The 15945-nt window shown below is 41.6% G+C and overlaps 1 protein-coding gene across 1 annotated transcript; it reads right to left on the reverse strand.

Moving 5' to 3' along the window:
* Positions 1-3436: 3436 nt before the first annotated feature.
* ANKRD34B (ankyrin repeat domain 34B) lies at positions 3437-12695 on the reverse strand. The gene is made up of 3 exons (XM_005288190.4): positions 12555-12695; positions 6576-6708; positions 3437-5984 (listed from the first exon to the last, which is right to left on the reverse strand). Exon 3 carries the CDS (start codon positions 5939-5941, stop codon positions 4394-4396), a length of 1548 nt encoding a protein of 515 aa, XP_005288247.2. The 5' UTR covers positions 5942-5984; positions 6576-6708; positions 12555-12695; the 3' UTR covers positions 3437-4393.
* Between the last annotated feature and the right edge of the window lie 3250 nt (positions 12696-15945).

The raw sequence follows: 15945 nt of genomic DNA on the forward strand, positions 1-15945 counted from the left end.
AAAACAAAAATGTTGGACTTCACAATGCTATTTTTACAGAACTGCTTAGAGATCCAATCTTAGTGTATTATAGGCAGAGCTGATAGTGCCATCTATAGTGAAGGTTGCCTGATAATTCCCATTATGAGAGATTGTTCAGTTGCTTAGAACAGTGGTTCTCAATCAGGGGCTACACAGATCTTCTAGACAAGTTAGATTTCTTCAAGTCACCAGTGCCTGATGAAATAGAGCCTAGAATACTCAAGAAGCTGACTGAGGAGATATCTGAGCCATTAGTGATTATTGTCAAAAAGTCATGGAAGACGGGAGAGATTCCAGAGGACTGGAAAAGAGCAAATATAGTGCTAATCTATAAAAAGCAAAATAAGGGCAATTCAGGGAATTACAGACCAGTCATCTTAACACCAATACCTAGAAGGATAATGGAGCAAATAATTAAGCAGTCATTTTGCAAACACCCAGAAGATAAGGTGATAAGAAACAGTCAGCATGGATTTGTCAAGAACAAATCATGTCGAACCAACCAAATAGCTTTCTTTGACACGGTAACAAGTCTTGTAGATTGGGGGTGGGAAAAGCAGTATATGCAATAGACCTTGACTTTAGTAAGGCTTTTTGATACTGTCTCACACGACCTTCTCATAAACATACTTGGGAAATACAACATAGATAGAGCTACTCTAAAGTGGATGCATAACTGGTTGGAAAGCCATTCCCGGGGAGCAATTATCAGTGGTTCACAGTCAAGCTTCAAGTGAAGTCCCACACAGATCAATTCTGGGTCCAGTTCTGTTCAATATCTTCATCAGTGATTTAGATTATGGCATAGAAAGTACATTTATAAAGTTTGCAGATCATACCAAGATGAGAGTGGGTGCAAGTGCTTTAGAGAATAAGATTAAAATTCGAAGTGAGCTGGACATACAGGAGAAATGGTCTGAAGTAAATAGGATTAAATTCAATAAGGACAAATGCAAAGTACTCCACTTAGGAAGGAACAATCAATTACACACATACAAAATAGGAAATTACTGCCTAGGAAGGAGTACTGCAGAAAGGGATCTGGGGGTCATAGTGGATCATAAGCTAAATAGAGTCAACAGTGTAATATCAGTGCAAAAAAGCAAACATCATTCTGGGATGTATTAGCAGGAGTATGGTAAGAAAGAAACAAGAAGTAATTCTTCTGCTCTACTCCGTGTTGATTAGGCCTTCAACTAGAATATTGTGTCCAATTCTGGGCACCACATTTCAGGAAAGATGTGAACAAATTAGAGAAAGTCCAGAGGAGAACAATGATTAAAGGTCTAGAAAACATGACCTATGAGGGAAGATTAAACACATCCATTTTTTTTCAGTCAGAAGAGAAGACAGGGGACATGATTGTTGTTACAAGGATGAGAGAGAAAAATTGTTCTCGTTAACCTCCGAGGATAGGACAAGAAGCAATGTGCACTCCACTCAGTGTGCAGCGGCGGTCAAAAAGGTGGACAGAATGTTGGGAATCATTAAGAATGGGATAGAAAAGACAGAAAATATATTTCCTCTATATAAATCCATGGCACACCCACATCTTGAATACTGCATGCATATGTGGTTGCCTCATCTCAAAAAAGTTACATTGGAAAAAGTTCAGAAAAGGGCAACAAAAATCATTAGGGGTATGGAACAGCTTCCATATGAGGAGAGATTAATAAGACTGGGACTTTTCAGCTTGGAAAAGAGATGACTAAGGAGGGATATGATTGAGCTCTATAACATCATGACTGGTACAGAGAAAGTAAATAAGGAAGTGTTATTTACTCCTTCACATAACAAGAACTAATTTCACCAAATGAAATTAATAGGCAGCAGGTTTAAAACAAACAAGGAAGTATTTTTTCACACAATGCACTGTCAACCTGTGGAACTCTTTGCCAGAGGATGTTGTGAAAGCCAAGACTATAAAAGGGTTCAAAAAAGAACTAGATAAATTCATGGAGGATATGTCCATCAATGGCTATTAGCCAGGATGAGCAGGGATGGTGTCCCTAGTCTCTGTTTGCCAGAAGCTGGGAATGGGCGATAGGGCATGGATCATTTAGGATTACCTGTTCTGTTCATTCCCTCTGGAGCACCTGGCATTGGCCACTGTCAGAAGATGGGATACTGGGCTAGATGGACCTTTGGTCTGACCCAGTATGGTCGTCTTATGTTCTTAATGGGCTTACATTGTAGCAAGGGCGCTTTATGTTGGACATTAGGAAAAACGTCCTGACTGTCAGGGCAGCTAAGCACTAGAATAAGTTGTCTGGGGAGGTTGTGAAATCTCCATCATTGGAGATTTTTTATAGCAGGTTAGAGAAACACCTGTCAGGAATGGTCTAGATAATACTTAGTCCTGCCTTGAGTGGCAGGAAACTGGACTAGAAGACCTCCCAAGCTTCCTTCCAGTCCTATGATTCCTGAGTCTGAAAAGTCCTCTGCTGTCAGACAGTGCTATGAAACCCATGGACAACTTTATTTCTGGAATTTCCTAACTTTTGAGTGCTTGACTTGGCAATCTTAACATCCTTTTATAGTTGTTTTTTGTGAAGATAGTTTTCCTACCAAACTGCAAGTAACAAAAGCTTTTCATTGGAAGAATGGTCTGGATCAAAAAGCTGGCTTTGAAAAAAAAAAAGCTGTTCACAAAAAACAAGTAAGAACAAACATTTTCCAAAACAGACGTCTATGGCCCCTGCATGGTGCAGAGTTAAGGAAAAATGTGGTAATCATGCGTGAATGGAGTTAGATATGGTAGAAAAGAGGGAGCAGATCTTTACAGTGTATACTCCCCTCAACTACCAGCAGTCCCTATACATTTGAGGTTCCATGGAATTTGAAGTGGAATAGTCTGAGAGAAATCACTGTAGGTGAAACAGTCACCTTTAAAACCACATTTTCCTGTGGAAAATCCTTTTGAAGTTAATGCACTAAATTTAAATCAATGGCTTCAGTTCTCATCCTAGCTGCTCCTAGAAAGGCTGGGACATGTCATGGGTTTAGTCCCTGGCTAAGATCACCTGGCCACACAGCCAATCATGCTACCATGGATTAGGGGGCCCAGCTCAGGCTGTACAAGAGCTAATGCCATGCTCTAAAATCTGGGGGGGGAGGGGGGGTTGAGGCTAGCATTTGCTACAGATTGTTAGGTTCTGCATGAATACAAAACATGCACTTATCCTTTCCTTGGGGCTAGTATTGCCTTCTCCAACTGAGGAAGTGTTTTTGCATCAAAGGGGATGATAGGGATTGTAAGTTTCAAATAGATAATAAACATACTTATACTGATGGCACAATAATTAACTTTTTTGTTAGAAAACATTTTGTAATACTATTTGGATTAGGACTAAAGCTGCAAAACCACAAATATCTACTGAATATTTCTAGAAGCAAGTGTCTAGTTTCAGTATAATTCACAACCACCATGTTAATAAGAATAAAAGATTCATTTGTATAAAGTATGTGACAATAAAACAAATTTAAAATGTATAGACTTTTAGAACTGAGGTGATAAAAGTGCCAAATAAGAGTCAAAACCTAGAGTATCCGTAAGATTTGTATTAAAGTTCAGTCTCTGCTTTTGTCCTTTAAGAGGGAAAGAAACATACATGTTGGAAATCTTAAAGTATGACATTTTAGTCCAGCTCATGATGAAACATTTATCCATTTTTGTTTAATAAGTTACTCCATTATTGAATATGCCATATTTTAAAAAAAATCAATAATTCAGAAATATTATGTTATTGATTGTTTTTAAATTGAAGCGGTTTAATAAAAACATGAATTGTACATTATTTTGTATCAGTTTTGTAGTCTGTTTTACTTCAGAATTGTAGCTATTTTGTATAATTTTCCCACATTAAGCCCGTTCTCTATTCCTTAGGGGCTTGTAACTCCTACTAATCAGCTTCTGATAATAGTTCCATCAATGTAGGTAGAGAATAGCTATCATATAGCCTAATTCTCTATCACCCTGCATTTTATGTAGTCACTTATATCTGTGCAAAGTGAGTACAGACTAGGTGTAAAATGCTGCCAAATCAGAATAAGTGTTTTGTGTCAATGACTCAAAGTATGGGGCCACAGAGAATCAGGCCCATAGTGTTTTAGTTTTCTATTATGAAAAATATGGTGAAAATATATTATTTGTCACTTTGCAGATTATAGCAGCAGAGTAAATTTAGCTGAACACACTTATCTGCTAAATCTAAGATGAAACTCATCTCAGAGTCCATCCAAGAATCCCATGTTAAGGGTCTTTGTGGTGCAGAGCACCTTGTGTGGGCTCTCTGCTTTGGGGAATATTTATTCCAAATGAATAAAGCTGCATGTACATGTTGTATAAATCTATTAACACTTTAGTACAGTGTTAAAAATTCACAAGTTGCTTAATCTGTTCAGTTTGTAATGACTGCCTCCTTACCAACATTTTGTTACTTTTGAACTCCTTGGGAAAAGCAGGTGCTGTTGGAATTAGGGTTTTTTGTCCAAAAGAAACAATTCCAGAAATCTTGTTGCTAAAACTAATATCTGGAATTGGAGGATGAGGATTCACATTTAAAGGTGGAAGGAAACCTGGCCTAGTTTGGGCAATGTGATCTAAAGAGAGGGCTCCTGACCCTCGTCTCTCTAAAACAGCATGGTTTCTCCTGTTCAGTGGACCAGGAGGCATGTTCTCTAGCAATTCTCTGGAACTCGATAACAAAGAGGGAGAAGGAGAGAGAACCTTTTTCTTTCCTAGAAGTGATTTGCTATCTTCTGTGGTAGCAGGACTCAGACTAGTAGTTAGCTGAGAATCAGAGCTGTAGTGATTTGCCCCTAAACTTCTTTTTTGAATAATACTTCTCAGGGTTGAAACAAATCTCATTTGCACTGAATCTGAATCCTGATCCACAGGAATTTCACTCTGGCTATGGTTTCCCTCGGCATAAAGTGACTGAGAATTTATCTCCTCATATGACAACTTTCTTGAGCCAGTTTCATCAAAGATTTTCAACAAATGAGCAGTGTCTTTTACATCAATGCTTTGGTGTCTAGTAATATATCTCTTGGATAAGGCTAGACCATTGACTTTCAGAGACAGTTCTTCCTCTGGAGTTATATCCTGAAGTTCTTCTTGTAAAGAGGAAATTTTATTCTGATGGAACAGAGAGCTTTTTATCCAAGACTCAGAATGCAGACGCTGCACTTGTGCCAGCTTGGGTCCTACATGTGTTAAATTTGGTTTTCTAGTAGGAGAGACTGGCTCAGATATATTTTCCATGCTTCCAGGCTGATCTGGATCTTTAAAGCTAAAAAGAGGTTTTTCTGTTTCACGTGAATTTGAAAGTGGAGATGTTTTAAGTTCTATTTCTGATGGGGAAGTGCAGGCAGTTGGAGAATGGCATTCCTCAATGTCATTAGGAGGCACATTTAAGTACTGTTTAGTTGTCTGTTTTCCAGATGGAGACTTGTCTGTTGTAATGATGATTACTTCTTTTCCTCTTGCTTTACAAGCATTTAGGAGAACTTTCAGGGTCTCTCGGTCTTCAGAGTTTACTGCATAAACAAGTGCAGAATAACCAGAATGGTCTTGCAGACTTAGGTCAGCTCCATTTTTCAGCAACAAAGAAACCACTTCAGGGCCAGCCTTTTCCAAGCATGCGTGCATCAAGGCTGTCTTTCCAGATTTGTCCTGTATATTTGGATCTGCCTTATTTTCCAGCAGATATTTAACCATTTTTGCTTTGCTAACACTCTGCTGGTCCACATGCTGTGTCTTACAAGCAATCATTAAAGGTGTTACACCTCGGTCGTTACTCTCATTAATGTATGCTCCACCTTCTAACAACAGTCTTGTGAGGCGAAGTCTGCTTTGATAAACAGCTTTTATAAGGGAGTTCCCATCAGCTGATACCTCTACAGCTTCATCCATCATACCAGTCGTGCCCTTGTTCTTCCCTAGCTGTCGAAAATAACACCTAATTTTCAGAGAGAACGAATAGGAAAAAGATTAACCAGCCTATAATTTCCTTATTTGATAGTAATTTGTGAAAATATAATCTTTCCATTTTCATGAACAAGCACAACGTTTTTAAATATTAAATTACATTGCCATATGAAATCATTGATTTACATCTTTAAGGAATAACTGTTCCCTGTTTAATGTTCATGCTTATTCAGTAGTAGCCTATATGACACCCCATACGGTATATACAAAGTGATTCTACACTCACTTACACTAGCTTTACACTGATTTCACTCATTTGATATAATCCCACTCAGATTGGAGCTATTCCTGGTGTATACAAATGGACACAAGATCAGAAGTAATCCTACAGTATTTTCTCACATCAGCATTAGATATTATATCACATTTCAAACACTCTTTTTAGGAAAACCACAATGCAAAACAAAAACAAAAAACAATATAACAAATCTGGGCGATAATGGAACAACAAAATCAAATACTAATAAAATATTTCTACATTAAGAAATATACATTAAAGACTATTAGGAAAATTAGTAAACATGTCTAATACAAAAAAATAATAATTCTGAGTATATATTACCATCCTTGTGCTGCTTTGAAAATACACTCCTGAGGCTGAAATAGCAATAATTGGGTGACATACAGTACGTTTCATCCATCTTGGGGCTCACTGGACTGAGAAGGATCAAGTGTCTCAGCATACAATACTAACTCTAAAAGAAAACAAACATCTGATAACAAAAGTAAAATGTTGTGATATTTTAAACTCATGGAGTAGGAGTTCACTGTAATGAAAAATGTTTTGTTTTATTTTGTATTTACAGTAGACATTAAAGATATAACTAAAAGTAACTTAATTTTATGTTTAACCAAGGAAAGATAAATTACTTCACCTACCCCCTACCCCTGAAATATTAACAATTTAAAGTATCAATATAGATTCAACACAAAATCAGACAATTTAAAAAACTATTGATAAAAGTTAACAATTTAAGAGGAATAAAAATGTCTCAAATGTATCCTTTTCCATTTTTAAAGTAATGGATTTGTTTTGTTGTAGCTGACATGAACACTTGGTTACATTTTCCCCTCTATAATAGCATCATATTGTGGTATTAACTGATGTATTTAATTTGGGAGTAATTTTAAATTACAGTAGGACCATAAACTTGCTCCTAATTCTAGTATCAAGGCCCAGCTGCATGTGCTTCTTTTTAAAGTCAACTGGTCTCTAGGCCCTCAGCACAAGCAATTCTACTTCTGGTCTGTCTGTCGCGGGTGCTCACTAGTTCTACCTTTCCTACTCTAACTACATGGAGCTGTTGTGAAGGGCTTTTCAAGGTATTAGAGGGCAGGAGGGAACCTTCTGCAAAGGAACCTTCTAGCAGGTTTAGATAATTTTTACTCCTCTCCTCTTGTAAAAGCAGAGGGAAAAATACTGATGTATTAGTTACCATAAAACAAACTATTACAAAGAAGCTGATTCTCTACATTTCTTTTGTTTCAATATTATTTGAACAATATTTATATTAAACAATTCCTTTGTTTTTTTTCTTTAATTAAAAAACAAACATTCTTTATTCCTCCTGAATACCAAGACAAGTAACTTTTCAGACTACAACTATACTCTTAGTAATTTTACAATGTTGTCCTAATGGAACTGAATTCCGTTTCTATCTGTAGCACAGTGTTTCTTCAAACATATGACTATTAACTGTATAGGCATAACATTGCAATTTGTACTATTTCATAGATAAAATGCTATTTTTCATAGAGAACTTCAGGAGACAACATTAAAGTTCAAAAACTCGTATTTTAATATATAGAATGACCCATAGAATGAAAATGCTTGTAATGTTTCAGAACCCAACTGAAAAAAAACAATTTTCACTCATTTTTTAGTCCGTTGGAGCTTTACTCTGAATCCTGAGAATCAAAGGATGACTTTTTAATAACACTTTCAAAATGCAAGTTTCAATATAATCAATTTAAATAAACATAATGGAACTTCTATTGCAGGAATGTTCTTGTTCAGTTGAATTCATTCTACTTGAACATGCTGTATAGATGTAAATTATCTGGTTTTAGGAAGTTGCAAAATCCAGTATCATCATATGCAATGAGAGCTTTCAGTTAGATGGTTTAAAACATTTGTATTAATCCAGGCTCATGCTGTGTTGCCTCCTTAACATTACATCCTATCATTGACTTTATTACAAAACAATGAATGTAGTCATATATGGTAGTGTTTTTTTTTTAAAAAGGAGCAGTCCTCCAATATTCTTCATGGGGGGGGGGGGAAGGAGGGAGAAGACAAGAAACCAAGTGTTCACCTTGGAATGACATTCACTTCTGCACAGAGGGCCAGGACAAGGTTTGTTCACCACTTTTATCCCACAGAAGCCCTATTTTGTGGACTTAAGTGGTACATAGGCCTTGTGCTCATCCCCCACACAGGGGTAAATTTCCTCTCCTCTGTGTGATCACTGGCAAAAACTGAGGGGAGGAGGGGAGAGGAGGGAGGGGACATTCCAGAGTACTGTAGTTGTCTATTGCTTCAGTGGTTAAAAGTACGTTAGCATATGATGCAATATTTTCTACCTTAATTTTCATTGTTATGAAAGGTGTATTTTTGCTAGATAATGCATCCATACCCACCTGGTCTATTCTTAAATTAAATAGTATCCAGTAAAAACTTATGCTTAGGTTTCCAAAAACAGATTTAATAGTAATATATTTTAGGTAACAAATATTCGAATTTTAACTTTTTTGGCTTAAAAAGTTATTTTCTATATCTTTGGCACCAATAATATGTGAGAATCTAAATAAATATAGATGCTTTAACATTTATCTCATATCTACAATATAAATCATAGAGCCTGAACTGCTTGCCTTACTCATGTGTGTAAAAATACGTAGCACTTATCTGTAGATATCAAAGCACTCTACTAAAGCATCAAACTGAGACACAGAGAGTCACATAACAGGTCAGTTGCCTGAGCCAGGAACAGCACCCAGGGCTCCCAACTCACAGTCTAGTCACCTATCCACTGGGACACATTGCCTCATTACAGGTCATTTTGACTACTCACATGAGTAAAACAAGCAGGATTTGATTTCTAAAAAACAATATTTTTCCACTTGGGGGGTGGAGGGGGAAAGGAAATAAGAGGCCTGATCCTGAGAAGTGATGAGCACCTGGAACTTCAAAAGTCAAGCACAACGTAATGAAAAGAAAATGCTTCAGTGCTATACTATGAACTATATAATATGGAATTGGTCTTGATTCACTCATGATATCATTGGGGCAGCTGTGCTTTGGAGAGGCCTTCCTCCTAGGGGAACATAAACATCTTCCACCAGGTGCTACCCAACCAAAATGTTGATCCTCTGGCAGAGGATCCACACTGACAGAGGTTCTATGGGAATATGCATCCCCTGGCTGCACTGGGCACACCCTTCCCCAGCCATTGTCACCCACTTTTGAGCCTGCACCGGTTAACTCTCGGCTCCCTCTTAGGTACATTTTACACCATCAGGAGCCCTGTGCTCAAGGACTGATGTATAAATATGTTTGTTCAGACCAAAATACCACAATTCCAACAGAAACCCAATTCATGATACTGTAATTCATCATAGATTGATATGTTAAACTAGAATTGCATATCCCATAACAATAAAATATTCCTAAATCCAGGGCCGGCTCCAGGCACCAGCCCAGCAAGCAGCTGCTTAGGGTAGCCAATGGAGATGGGCGGCACGTCCAGCTCTTTGGCGGCGGGTCCCTCACTCCCTCTCGGAGCAAAGGACCAGCTGCCGAATTGCCGCCGAAGACTGAAGCGGCAGCGGTAGAGCTGATCGCGATTGCAGCTTTTTTTTTTTTTTTTGGGGCTGCTTCGGGCTGCAAAAACCCTGGAGCCAGCCCTGCCTAAATCTCATTCATTGCAGCTTTGTGTACTATAGATCCTATCAAAATTTGCCAGTGTATCAACAACAACAACAGTCCTGTGGGGCTGACAGCCAACAGGCAACATAAGTAACACAGTGTCTACGCAGATACTGTGTCACCCTAACTATATTGACTTAAGCACTATGCCTCTCACGGCTATGTACACACTACCAGTTGCGTTGGTATAAGTTATGTTGCTCAGGGGTGTGAATAAGCCACCTCCTAAGTGACGTAAGTTACACCAACCTAAGCTTCTCCCACCAACATAGCGACAGCCCCCACAAACCGCAGGAGTAATTAAGTTAATGGGAGACCTCTCTCCCATCAGCTTAGGCCTGGTCTACACTGGGGGGTGGGGGAAAATCGATCTAAGTTACACAACTTCAGCTACATGAATAACGTAGCTCAAGTTGACATACTTCGATCTACTCACCGTGGTGTCTTCACTGCAGTGAGTCAACTGCTGCCACTCCCGTCAACTCTGCCTGCACCTCTCGCGGCAGTGGAGTACAGGAGTTGATGGGAGAGTGCTTGGGGGTCAATTTATCATGTCTAGTTTAGACATGATAAATCGACCCCCGCTGGATCGATCGCTGCCCGCCAATCCGGTGGGTAGTATAGATATATCCTGAGTGTCTGTAGTGTAGCCATAGCTAAAGTTGATGTAGTAGGCAACTTACATTAGCAGGAGCATCACTGTAATGTAGACACTTACAGAGTTAGGGTGATGAGAACTGCCTTGTTCAACCTAACTCTGTAGTGTAGACCAGGCCTAAAGATTTCTTGTCTTTAAGAAAGCTTGGAGTGCTCCAGCCACCTTATTAAGCACAGTCTCCTCCATCACAGTCTCTGTTTCCTGTATATAATCTGAGTTATAACTTGAGTTTTCTGGAATTGGTTTTATATAACTGTAATGAATTCTCTGTTTCTCCGAGAACTGGTGGTGGGGTGTGGTGTGGGCGAGAAAGAAAATCTGTACTGGTCAGAGAAGGTGGTCTGGGGTTCTGCAGTAGGTTATTCTTGCTCTGGCTTGTGCTTGTAGCATGGCATCCTAGTGTGACCTAGCCAATTTATTCCTGTTTTGCCAGATCTCCCTACCCCAAAAAAATTCAACTTCTCTTTAAAAGTCCACAGAGAATATGCCTGAAAAGTATAAAGCAAGTCTAGAACAACACACACATTTTAAACCTTTCCATTAAAAATTTCTTGCCTCCCCACTGAAAGGCCAGTGACCAGGAATTGCTCTTAATCTTTGAAGTGCCTAACAGAATCTTGTTCCAACAAAAACATCCCAAAGCATGCTGGATTCTTTAATCCCAATAACCTTTAGACACAGGCAGCTGCAAGAAGAGCTAACAAGGCAAGGCAAAAATCAGTACAATCTAACTGGAACTGTTCTTCAGGCTTGTGACCACACTTACTGTAAGCGCACCATACCTAACAACATTTTGAAACAGGAAATAAAAATGTCTGTAACCCCAAAATGAGCTACATTAAGAGCTAAGCACATCTCTTATTTCGGAGTGTAAAAATAGAGTTTTTTTCTTTACAGTGTTGCAATTCTTGATTTTTCCCTATTACCTCATGCTGGAAGAGATAACGTTAATGCACCTGCAGGTTCTCTAGCGAGGGAGCTATTTAGATTAACGTAGTATGCTTTTTTCGATAAGAGCCTGCAGGCTACAATGGAAACTATTTGGGCTCTTGAATAGCATTTCCATTCTTCATCACTTGAGTCAACAGAACGCTGCAGAAACAACCAGCGTGGACGTCGTGGTTGAACTGCAAACTGACCTATTTTAAATAAATTCCACAAATATCCTTTCAACTGCAGAGCATAGACCTCTATCTTGCTACTGAAAGAAAAATGTAAAGTTGAGTTTCTCCAGCAAACCCAGCTGAAACGTGTGAAAAAACATCTCATTTATTTCACCCCCGCATTAGCTTCATATCGCCACTGGATCCCAGAATGTGATTAACGTGGGAACAAACCCGATTTTTTTTTTAAAGCGTAACAAACTGTCCTGTCGCCTGCAACGCTCTTGGTAAAGCCAGCGAAGCAGTGGTGGGGAGACAGATGCTCCCCGAGAGGGAACACTGTTCTAATACGGGCAGCAAATGAAGTGGCTTTGAGCTGAAGGGTAGGATTCATCAAGATTTACAAATATTGAGGAAACTCCTTAGGGCTACGCATTTTGGGTGCAGAACAAAATAATGAACTTGGAGACAGTCAAGGGCCAGCTAGGTAATCAGGAGCTTTCTTCAACAGCTGTTTTACGGTGGGGGACGGGGGAAGCCTTTCGGAGTCTGAGCTGTTTAAAATCTCATGCTTTTTCCTAGCCACTTTCCCCATGGCTGCTGGGCAGTGAGCGGCAGTGCACTAACTTTATGCCATTTAGTTCCTGCGCCACCAGCAGAGAGTAGACACCGAAGAGAAAGGGAGAGCGTTGCAAAAGGGGAATGGCCCCAGCAGGACAAATGCACAGACGGAGGCAACCCCTAGCCCGCGCAATCCCGATATCCAGGAGAGCAACAACGCCCGGGGCGGGCGGGGCGGTGAGAGGAGAGATTGGCCCTAGCGAGGAAGCGGCGCATCCAGACGGCTCTTACCTGCGGGGCAGGCGCGTCTCCAGCCCCCGGGAGTCCGGCCGAGGACTAGCCGAGCTCCGTGCACAGGAATTCAGCGCGGCGCTGCGGCGGCGAGAGCCCCGGCACTGGAAACGCCTCTCGCGGCTGCTGCTGCTTTGCCACTTGCCTGCCCCTGCCCCTAGCTGCCTCCGCAACTGCCACCCCCGCGCTGTGCGCAGCGCGCCCAGCCCTGCGCGAGGGGACCAGCGGCAACGTTTCCCAGCCCGAGCGCCTCTGCCCGCCCCGTGCGCTGGGGGGCGGAGCGGGGCGCTGCGAGCAGGTGTCTGAGGCGGCGGGGGCAGCGCTAACCCTGGAGGGCCCGAGGGACAGACCAGGACGGCAGGAGGGGGGCGGCGCGCAGAAAGAACAGGCTGCTATCGCCACCCCCTCACCTACTACCCACCTCCCGCAGCGTCCTAACGGCCCCTGAACTGACACGTGTCGGCCGCCCCTCCGCTGCCTCTGTGACACCCCCTGAACGGCTGCCACTACTCGCTCTCCAGCCCCGGAACCCACCCCCATGGGCACTTGTCACCCACCCTGCTCTCCTCCCCCGTACGTTAAAGGGCCAGTTCTCACCTCTCTGCCTACCCCCTTCTAAACAGCTACTTGCTGTCGGAAACCTGCCCCCTCCCTCCTCAGCGTTATCAAAGGCCACCTGTCATTGGCCGCCCCCCCAAACGGCCATCTCTCACCGGTCTGCCCCTCAGCCACCTGTTCGGCCATCTCCCCTCGCCACGTAATGGCTACCCCAGCCCTCCGCCCGTGTCCTGCTGCTGGGCAGTTACTGGTTTCCCCTCCGCGCTCTGAACGGCCCCTGGGGCCTCCCGCCACAAACCCTCGCGCCTCAGCGGCGGCCCAGTGCCAAGACGTAACCTGTGAACTTTATTTAAGCAAAGCTAATGGAAGCAGCCCCCGCTGTCGGGCTGCTCTTCCCCCTGATGTCTCTCTACTGGGGGAGCCAATCGGGGATCCAGGCCCCTTGCGCCACGTGCTGGACTCTTTAGGCAGCCACTGCCCCAAGGAGTTTACAGCCGCAGCAGGTGGCAAAAGCCACCAGGTGAATACAACGCACACGCGTGGGAGGCGGGAGACCAGGGGAACAGCGAAACAGCCAGTGCAGGAAAACAAAGCAGCAGCCACAGCGCAGCAACTGCCTCGCCGTTGTCAAGTGTCTTCCGAGGCATCGGCAGGGGTGAGTTTTAAGGGGGGCGGTGTCGCAGAATCGTGTTCTGTTACCTTTTAAATTGCATGTGATGAGGTCAGGTCAATATTATGACTAAAGCTTAAAACTGCGTGAATTATTGTGAATAACGCCCCGTGCTAACAAACATCTCAAGGTTGCGCGGGAAGAGCTTAATTTCTTTGTGCTCTTGACGTCTGAAAAGCCAAGTTTTAAGACTGTCCAAGGACACGCTTGCTGTTGTGCGCTGGCTCTTTAATGATCTCTGCTTACTTTTTCTCTCTATCCTCCCACCTATCCTCCCATTGTTAATACCAGCTCTTTATTGAACACGCTGGGGAAAGCATAGGCACACAACGCTCACTCTTTAGAAAGGTTACTGCTCTTCTCAGACCTGTTATTGTGTGCATTATATAAGACATGGGGGCGGTGTACACTTCTGGATGGTTCATCAATGCTTCTACTGGGAGCATTTTCCCCACTGTAGCTACTGCAGCTCTTACACACACCCACCCACTTGTTCTGGCTCCTGTCCTTGTATGCCTTGCTCATTAAATTAGTATGCTTAGGATAGCAGAGGGAAGAGTATTTTAAAAAGAAAGAATAAACTACCTCAACAGTTCAGAAAAGTGAACTTTTAGGAATATTGTTAGAAATTCATGTTGAATATTTTTGTTCCCTTTTAGCTACATTTTCATAAATATAAACATACTAATTGATAGTATGTTGCTTGTTATATTAAAACCAAGAAAGGGTGACATATTAAATAAGGGAATATAGCAGCACTGAGGAAGTATTAGTTAAGTTACTGTAAGTATTTTGTGAGAGACCCAGACCAGTGGGGTACAGGAGTCTGGTAGAGGGCAAATATACTGGCCACTGGATAAATAACTTTCTGTTCCTTGAGTGACCAGAGCAGGGGCTGCCCTAGAGCAATCAGGAACATGCTAGAACCAATTAAGACAGGCATGCTAATTAGGACACCTGGAGCCAATTAAGAACTTACTAGACGCAATTATGGCAGGCAGGCTAATCAGGACACCTGGTTTAAAAAGGACCTCTCATCCGTTAGTAGAGGATACAAAAGGATTGAGAAGGTGTGCTGCTGGAGGACTGAGGTGTACAAGTGTGATCAGGCTTCAGGAGGAAGATCCTGTGGTGAGGCTAAAGAAGGTGTTGGGGAGAGGCCATGGGGAAGTAGCCCAAGGAGTTGTAGCTGTCCTGCAGATGATACAGGAGACATTGTAGACAACTGCTATCTATAGGGCCCTGGGCTGGAACCTGGTGTAGAGGGTGGGTCTGGGGTTTCCCCCCCCCATCCTTCCAACTCCCGATGGAACATAAGAGGAATTGACCAGAGGAGAAGGCCTAATCTGGAAAGGGATCTGGCCTGTCCCCAATCCACTAGGTGGTCCACTAGAGACTGTGGAGATTGTTCTCCATTTTCCCCCATGCTGGCTAGTGATGAGGTTAGCTGAATGAATGGCAGACTTGAGCCTCTAGCAGAAATGGCCAAACTGAGGGCTGCTATGAATCTCTGAGGCGGGCAAATCTGCCAAAAAATGCAGGACTCATCAAGGCAGAGGAGGAACTTTGTCACAATACATATTATTATGAAGATGATGTCAATGTTTATTATCAGTCTATTCCACATATTTGTTTGTCTTTTGGATGATCTATAGCACTCCTACCTTTTTAGCTCCTTTTAATATTACTCACACAGTGCTAAGAACTTCTTCAAAGGAAAAGTGGAGCCATTCTTCTCTTGTGTAGTTAAAGAATTTTATAAATAACTATTAAACTTTAGAAACAGGTATATAAACACATAAATATAAATTTATTTCTTTAAAGTAAACCATTCTTAATACTGTTCCTTATTTTGGCTTCGTTCTGGTGAATAAAAAGATGATCTGAAGTTAATTGCAAGACAGTTAATTGCTTATTATTTTATGTATAAATTTACATGTTACTGTATTAGAACATTTGACAGTAATGAATCAACAAACAGTTAACAATAAAATATTTTCAAGAAGCAGTTTTTACACAGAATTAACTTGCTTGTTTAAAAAAATTAAAGGGAAAGGATGTCTAAAGAGCTATAAAAAGCAACAGAGGGTCCTGTGGCACCTTTGAGACTAACAGAAGTATCGGGAGCATAAGCTTTCGTGGGTAAGAGCCTCACTTCTTGCA

This window comes from Chrysemys picta, chromosome 6 (assembly GCF_011386835.1).
Source record: "Chrysemys picta bellii isolate R12L10 chromosome 6, ASM1138683v2, whole genome shotgun sequence".
NCBI lineage: Eukaryota > Metazoa > Chordata > Testudines > Emydidae > Chrysemys > Chrysemys picta.

Excerpts from the sequence above, each read along its gene's own strand:
- ANKRD34B (XM_005288190.4), bottom strand. The coding sequence starts at position 5,941 with ATGATGGATGAAGCTGTAGAGGTATCAGCTGATGGGAACTCCCTTATA.